Below are 8,934 nucleotides of genomic sequence, written 5' to 3' on the forward strand. Positions count from 1 at the left end.
GACGTTGATGCACTACGAGCAGTACAAACAAGTGGCCCAACGACACCAAGCACGTGCTTGTTACGCGCGGGACCCTTTTATCAATTTGGGCAAAAAATACGAGTTCGCGAGGAAGATACAAAAAACAAATAGAGACGGGACACAAATGAAAATAAAAGAAGCATCTAAGAATGAAGCAAATGAGTTAAAATATTAGTTTTTAATACCGGGATAGAAGTTGAAGTGCAAATTAAATAATAAAGGTTGTTATAATTATTACATAGAACGCGAAAGGGCTCGTGCAGACAAAAATTAGATGTACATCGTGGCAAATTTAGGGGATAATAATTTCGTGTTAGTCTAACAGGAACATTGAAAGTTAGGCGGTTTACAAGTTCTACAGAATCAATATCACCTCTTATAAGATTTTGCAAAAAAATAGTACCAAGCATTGTTCTACGATTTGCAAGGGTAGGTAAATTAAGCAATAGTAATCTACTCTGATAGGAAGGTAGCCTTATGTTTTGATCCCAGTTCAAACTACGAAGGGCAAAAAGAAGAAATTTTTTTTGTACCGACTCAATACGGTCAATATGCACTTGATATTGTGGACTCCAAACCGAAGAACAATATTCCAAAATAGGACGGACAAGGGAGGTAAATAATAATTTGGTTGTATAAGGGTCATCAAATTCTTTTGACCAACGCTTTATAAACCCAAGAACACTCATGGCCTTGCTGACAGTGGACATTATGTGGCAGTCAAATTTAAGTTTTGGGTCCAGAAGAACGTCATTAACTGAATATATACGGTATTTTGAAGAGAGTAACTAACAAAAGTAGGAGTACCCCTATGAAAAGTCATAACGTTGCATTTAAGGCAGTTCAAATTTAAAAGGTTATACTCACACCATCCCTGAAAACAATCAATATCTGACTGTAAGTTGAAACCCGACGCTATATCATTATGTGATAAACAAAACTTAACATCATCAGCATACATTAGTACACGAGAGTGTGTTATGATAGAGGGAAGATCGTTAATAAACAAAGTAAACAGCAAAGGGCCCAAATGACTACCCTGAGGCACTCCAGATGTCACATAGATCAGTTTTGAGGCAGCGTTCTTGAATATAACCCTCTGAGTCCTACCATCCAAATAACTTGAAATCCAAGTTAATAGATTACATGGAAAACCAAGCTGATTTAATTTGAATAAGAGAAGAGAGTGGTTGACAGAGTCAAAGGCCTTACTAAAATCTGTGTATATAACGTCAGTCTGCATTTTATTCTTAAATCCATTTATTACAATAGATGACAATTCCAGAAGGTTAATGGTGGTCGATCTTCGCTTAACAAAACCATGCTGACACGGTGATATTAGCGAGGAACATAAATGTTGCAAATGAGAAGTAATAATACGTTCAAATGCTTTAGGAATTGCCGACAATTTAGAAATACCTCTGTAATTCTGGGCATCCGCCTTCGCACCCTTTTTGTGAAGTGGAATGATAAAAGAGTCCTTCCAGATAGTAGGAAAAACTGACGATGAAATAGACAAATTAAAAAGTTTAAGAATCGGTTTACATATGGTTGACGCACAAAACTTAAGCACACACCCGGGGAGTCCATCAGGACCGGGAGAATAAGTTGGCGTTGTTTTTTCTAAGTCTCTTACGAGAGAAATTTCCGTAATTTCAGGGGTAAAGATACAATTTGCCTTATTTAAGGGATTAGGGTAGTTAGAATTTGACCAAGCAGCCGAACTATAAGTAGTTTGGAAAAACTCGGCAAATAAATCAGCAATTTCAGAATCCGTCGATGCCTCCACTGAGTTAAAACGTACCGATGAAGGCAATGCAGACGACTTACGCTTGGGATTGACAAAGTTATAAAACTGCTTCGGATCATTTGAAAATTCAAATTTACATCGACTTAAATACATAGAATAGCAATGACTATTGAGAACATTAAAATCCGATCGAGCCACCACATATTTCGAAAAATCAGATGGCTTACCCGATTTCTTATACTTTTTATAAGTGTTTGTCTTAAGGTTTTTAAGTCTTTGAAGCGCATTGGTAAATCAAGGTGGCCTGTTTGTCTTTGAAGGAAACCTATCAGGAACGCATTCATTAAAAAAGGTATTTAACACTATATAGAAGTGTTCAGTGGCACTTTCAATATCCATACAATTGTACAATTCTGTCCAATTATATTGAGAAATCATGTCGTTAAGTTTTTTATAGTTACATTTTCGGAAACATCTCACTTTAGTTTGAGAAACTAAAGGAGAGAGGGTATCAACGCATGGGAGGCAGATTGTCAATTCCATTGTTGGATGATATCGGTCTTCAGGTACAACAAGAGCGTCAATTCTAGATACCGTGACTTCAGACGGGTCTGAAACAAACACAAGATCTAGTTGTCTATTTAATGAATTCCGTATAAAGCTTACTTGCTGTAACGATAATTCTAGAAGACCATCTACAAAATCATGGGCGGATAGAGGTATAGCAACTAGTGAGTCAGTAGGAGGAGACCAAGAAATATCAGGGAGATTAAAGTCACCCAAAACAATCAAAAGGTCACTGTTAGAAAGAAGGGATAGAACAGATTTTATCGCAGACAGGTGGTGCTCATAAATTATTAAATCAGAGCCAGGTGGAATATAGGAACATGTAACAAATATTGAGAATGATTGCAAGGAAACTTTCACACTAACAAATTCAATTTCATTAGGAGTATCAGAGTTAATTCTCTCGGATGTTAGGCTAGTGCTAACGGCAATCAGCACACCGCCTCCCCTACGTGAGGTGCGATCGGTCCTATAGGCATTAAAATTGTTTGACAGAACTTCATTGTCAGATATCTCCGGTTTCAGCCAAGTCTCCGTAAAAGCCAAAATTTCAGCAGTAAATGCAGAGGAGTCAGCATAAAGCTTGGGTAGCTTCATATTTAGTCCCCTAACGTTTTGATAAGCCAAAAATAAACTTTTTAGTTTTTTGGCGCAGTGGAAGGTCTATTATTTGTTCTCGGTTTATTGGGAACAAATTCTTTTATTACTAAATCATCATTAAGCCAAAAGCTTTCAGAAAGTAGTACCTTAAACACATCAGGCGGAGCAAATATTTTAAACGACGATATACTACGAGCATATGAAAATCTAAATTGCTCAACTGAAATATTCTCGGATGGGAATTTTTCTCGAATAAATTCCGAAAACATCCTCAGATGTGGTATCTGGGGTGAATCTCGAAACAAATAATTGTTTTCTATGTGGAACAACCGATAATTTCTTACGTCCCCCAGTAGCAGATTGCACCTCACTAAGCTGAGAGCCAGAAACGGTAACTTCTGTACCTATAGGTACGGTCGGCACCGTAGCCGGCACTGAAGGTTTTTTTACCACCCGACTTCGAGAAGCAGTGACTTCACCTAAAACAGCTGTATCCATAGGCGCAGTGGGTTCACTTACCACAGTGTCAACAGAGACTGCTGCAGCCACCAAATTCGGATTTGGGGTGGATTCCGTGACCGTATTAACTGCCGCTAAGCTGGTTTTTTTACGTTTAGGCGACTCAGTTAGTAATTTTTTATTATTAAATTGGGCACAAACGGAATTGAACCCCTCATTGAGCTGTTTAAAAGCACCAGAGAGATTCAAGAGGCTGTCTCGAGTCTGCTTCATAAAGCCGCTCATCTCAACAACCATTTCCTTGCAGGATCCACATGACCACATGAGTCCAGAATTCTGATCAATAAAGTCTTTGACTCTACCAGTAAATCCTGCGCATTTTACGTGCATTATCGACTGGCAGAGCCAGCAGAAAATAAATGGATCTTTAGTTGAAGACGAAAGAGTACAATTCTTCTTAGAGCACACAAGAGCCATTTTAAGGAAATTAAATAAAATAAAATAATATATGAAAAATACCTCGAGTAAATTTGGCACTGGGATCAAATTCCAAAACCACAAAGGCACAAAACACGAAAAAAAATAAGAGCGCGAGATCGCGTAATAATTTAAATGTAAGAGAGCACGAGAGAAAAAATTTTCTGTCGATTGAGCGTTGCTTGTGGGACACTGACAACTTTACGCAGGAACAGTTACAATGTAAAGCAAGCAAGAGAGAGAGAGAGAGAGACAAGAGAATAGCACACCAAAAGTCTACCAGAAATTTGGCAGGTTCAGAGAGAGTTTAAGTTACAGTTGTAATATAGAGCGGGAGAGAGAGTGAGAATCAAAGAGTTTTAGCAAGTTTAGTGAGTATAAGAATTACACTAACAAAGCTAGGAGATTAAACAAATCTAATATAAATGTTAAAATATCTATAATAACTGGGAGATCTAGTAAAAAATACTAAACACACTAACCCAGCGGTTAGACTAAGCTTTGTTAATAAACAAACACAAAACACTCGCAAAAAATCACAGAATAGACAAAAATTCAGAGCACAAGAGTAAACACAACCGTTCACAAGCGACGCTAAATCGATAGGCACAAAAAAAAACAAAAAAAGCTTTTTGCCTTGAGCCATGTCACCGCGTCCCTACTGCAGAACTGAAGGGTTTGTTTTTCACGTTCGTCATCGCCTTTCTCAAACATGTGTCCGGGTCCTCGGAGTCCTTGGCCAGCACTCCTAAAAAAAATGTGTGGGCATATGATTAAAAATTTTTTTTACTTGTTAATTAGTATATTTGCCTTTTAGAGCTTTTTTGTAAACCCTTTGCGAAATTTGTTTTGGCACAAAACATTTTATCATCCACTTTCGGCTAACGGAACCCATTGAATACCTTCAAAGCTTTAAACTAAGATCAATGTACAACATCTTAAACTTAACGTAGCACTTACCGGATTTTATTATATTAACTTAAAGAAACAATTAAAGTAACTCTGCTGCGCACAGTTAAAATGGATGCTTATACCACTTATACCATTTTTAAAGCGAAAAATACCCGACTATATCATTTTTACTTCTTGAGTAAAAAATACAATATGAATTTTTTTTAAATGTTTGTACTAAAATATTTTAAATATTAAAATTAATTTTAACGGACTAAATTTCTATAACTAAACTAAAAAATGATGTTGTAATTAAAATGTATTATAAGTAAACATTACATTATAAGTAAATTAAATATACTTAATTTTACTCTAATCAAATAATTTACTTTTATAAAACAATTTTAGTTGTTTTTTTCGATAAACAATAATTCTCACAATATTAGTTGATTTTATTTCGATATACAATAATGCTCCTAAGATATTAGGGCATTTAAAACAATATTAGTCGTTTTTTTTTTCGATATACAATAATGCTCCTAAAATATTAGGGCATTCACGCCGAAATGTTAGTCGCTAGCCGAACATAGCAGAGAGACAAAATTTGTCTCTGAGAGTGCCGAGTGCAGGCAGGTTATAAGACAAAGATAGAGAGAGAACTTCCGAATATCTGCCTCTCTTTGTGGCCGATCGTTTTCGTAGGCAGTCCTCTACGCTGCGCCGACTTCCCTGATGACGTCAACAGCGGCACAGCGTTTTAGGCACAAAAAAAAGCCTTTTGCCTTGAGCCATGACACCACGTCCCTACTGCAGACCTGAAGGGTAACGAGTATTAAAAACATGAAAATATTAGTAATGGGAAAAAAGGTTTTTTGGGACCACCCCAAAAGATTTTAATAAAAGTTTCACAATAAGATAACAAGATTTAATTTTTCTAATATAAGTTAGAGTCAAGGGAATGTTTTGTTATTTCAAAAATATGTTTAATAACTCCATCTTTACTCTAATTTTTATGTGCTTCTGCACTTTTTATGTATATAGTCAAAATAGTTCGGTAAGTATGTTAAATAAGTAATTAATTGAAAGTTATAAGACAATTACATACCCTAATTTATTTCAGCTTAAAATGTGTTATGACTTTATCAAGTCAACTGCAAGTTTGAACTATTATGACATTAATAATGCAATGTGTGAAGATTTAGTTTGCCTCAAAACCAATCACCAAATTTTTAAGCGTATGTACGATACAAATACTGGGCGTTGGATCCCTTATTTAGTAGATTGCAAAACGACAATAAGTATAAAGAAGCACTGTCCAGATGAACTGTATGAAATTCGATCGCATAGCAATGTTACAATTTGCTTAAAAATTTCAAAGGAAGTTCAAGCTTACAATGAAGAATTTTGCTATGGGTCAAATATAATTACTCCAACAGAAATTTTCAAATTAACTAAGTTTTTTATAAAGAAGAAAATTAATGAATATTGGCTGCCAACAAGGCGAATGCCATTTAAAGTGCGTTTGCCAGCAAAAACGTGGAGGAAAGTATTACATAATAAATTAATACAGTTTAAGAACAAATCTGATGAACACTGTTGTAAGCACATCCTAAATAATCCAAGTATGTTGAACTCTGAAATTGTAGTAGTCGCTGTACCCTGCAACACTTTTATTAACGCTGTCTACATTTTCAATTCGGAATTGCTATATAGTGCTGGGTGTCCGAACGGTTTTGGAGCCTTAACATATCGGCCTCACGACTGTTTTGGTATTGATTGGAAGAAAAAAAAAATTCAAAATTTTCCAAGAAAAATGTTCGCAAAGTATGTGACAGAGAAAAAATATATATATTTGTTTAAAATTGATTATTTTTTTGGTACTTTTGGAGCTGAGTATACTATTTTAATGAACCCATTTAAAATAATTAAAATTGTTGGAAAAGGTATGAAATGGGTTTCTGCTTTGAGCAAACAAAATACCGAGCCAACAAATGCAGTAAAAATGGTATTAAAAGTGGATGGAAAGACTAAAACGTTAATACTGCTTGCTTATAACCGGAAGTACTTGTGGGCAAATAAGGAAATTCATCTTGGAGTAAAATGTTTTACATATTCAGAATACGGCACTTTAAAAAAAGCAAAGGCGGATCTTGTTTGTGAGAAAAAAAAGCAAACCTTCTCTATTTTTCAAGTTAATTTGGTTTCGAAGTATGGTACCGAATATTATTGTGAAGGTCACAGAATTTTAGATTTCCAGTCAGTGTCCACCCAACTATTTATAGCTCCCATCCCGAGCCAAGGGCATGGATTTGTTAGACGTTGGAATGTCTTATGTATTCGTCATGATTGCCAGAATAATATGTGCAACGTCTTAAGCATAGACTCCATAGTAACTGGTAAGAAACTAAGAAGCCTCATAAAAAGTAGAACTAGTAATAGCAACTTAGATGAGCTTGTTGTACACTGTGTTCGAATTGTGAATGTTGAATGCAAGACGAAAATGTTTGTGTATCTCAGTAAAAACTCGACAGCTCTCATACGTAATGAAAACCTATGTTTTCCAGAGCGATTATTTTCCAAAAATGACATGAAGAACCAATGGGTATTAACTCGCTTCGGAAAACTTGCAAGGACTAAAAGAATATGCCTTAAAAAAAATGACATGCCTTTTTCTAGATTATGTAAAGGTGACTTAAGTGGACCCTTTTGGAGAAAATTAAGAAAACTAATCGTATGCAAAAACACAAACAAAATTACAAAAATATTTCATGATTTATGGAAATCATATACGCATAGCTCGAGTCCAGAAATAGTATTAAATAATATTAAAGACATAATCACAAAAAACAAAAAAATACTAGTACCTGTTGATATACTGCTTATTTCTAATATTATTCAAATTGCCCTTGAGAACATTTTAGAAAACAAATTGTATTGGGTTACATTTGAAGGTTTTGTAAAATGGAGAAATGTTTTCGCTGATATTTTGAATACTTACAATTCAATAATAAGTATTGACTTCAGCGTTCTTAGAAGGTCAGCTAAGATAAACGCGACAAACAAGTTATTGGAATCATTTGAACGATCTGTCGACACTATTTCAACTAAATTGTTCTTTATTCACACCGACATTGCTGAAGAAGACTTTGACTTAGAAGTACAAAGTGAAACCATAGACTATGATGATATAGGAGTTTCCGTACATATTTCGAAGTACATTTTATATTTCCTTATCAATCCTCTTGTTGCTAATGTTTCTGGAATAGCTCTGTTTAAAAATAAAAAGTCTGGAGAAATACATCAACAATTAAAAGGAGCATTTATAAATGAACATTACCGATTTCTCCAAACAAATCATGACATTAATGATGTTGTAAAAGAACCAAACCTACAACTTGGTGTTTATTTACCAAACCATCTTTTAGCTAAATTAAAAGCATTATCTGGCTGGCTTTCATCCGCAAACAATAAAAGTGACCCTATTGTTGTTGTTAAGGTATACTCAAATGACAAACTGTTTCAACATTCTACTGGATCTAAAAAGCTTTTAAGTCGTATAGTTTCGATATCATTACCTGGATACAGTTCCATTCTCCCTGAACCTTTACCACTTATCTTAAGAAGGACGATTAAAAACGATGTAAATATGTCTGGTTCTTGTCAATATTGGAACTACGAATACTGGGCAACTGATGGTATATTAACGCTAAGCCAATCGGAAACTAAAGAAGGTGTGGTGGTCTGTCTTTTAAGGCACTTGGCACCATCTGCATATCTTATAGGAAATAATATTTAAACTGAAAAGTATATAAAAATAAATGATCCAAAATTTCATAAAAATATCATCAATATTACACTATTAGCTTGCTGCCTAATCTTTTTGCTTTTGGGAGTAAGACGCTTTATACTGCAATGAAATAATCGAGCTTCTAGTCATCGCCTATTAAATAATTTGATTGACAACAAAAAGCGCTGATTTTAAAATTGTATTTTAGTAAAAATGTATATGTAATCTATAAATATTGCGTAAATATTTAATACTATTTAGCCTACAGTGACCTCAGTCGGTTTAATATTTAATTGTTACATATGCACAAAGCGTTCTAACCGAAATTTGTTCTGTGTTGACCTCAATAAATAAGTGCCATATATCCTGGCCTGGACACCTT

General features: G+C 34.8%; 1 protein-coding gene across 1 annotated transcript; it reads left to right on the plus strand.

The window, feature by feature from the left end:
* Positions 1–5,674: 5,674 nt before the first annotated feature.
* On the plus strand, positions 5,675–8,605 carry LOC139352987 (uncharacterized). Its single transcript, XM_070995956.1, has 2 exons — positions 5,675–5,819; positions 5,886–8,605. The coding sequence occupies exons 1-2, from the start codon at positions 5,724–5,726 to the stop codon at positions 8,559–8,561; spliced, it is 2,772 nt and encodes a 923-aa protein (XP_070852057.1). The 5' UTR covers positions 5,675–5,723; the 3' UTR covers positions 8,562–8,605.
* Positions 8,606–8,934: the final 329 nt, after the last annotated feature.

The sequence above is a fragment of the Drosophila suzukii genome, chromosome 3 (genome assembly GCF_043229965.1).
Source record: "Drosophila suzukii chromosome 3, CBGP_Dsuzu_IsoJpt1.0, whole genome shotgun sequence".
Classification (NCBI taxonomy): Eukaryota; Metazoa; Arthropoda; class Insecta; order Diptera; family Drosophilidae; genus Drosophila; species Drosophila suzukii.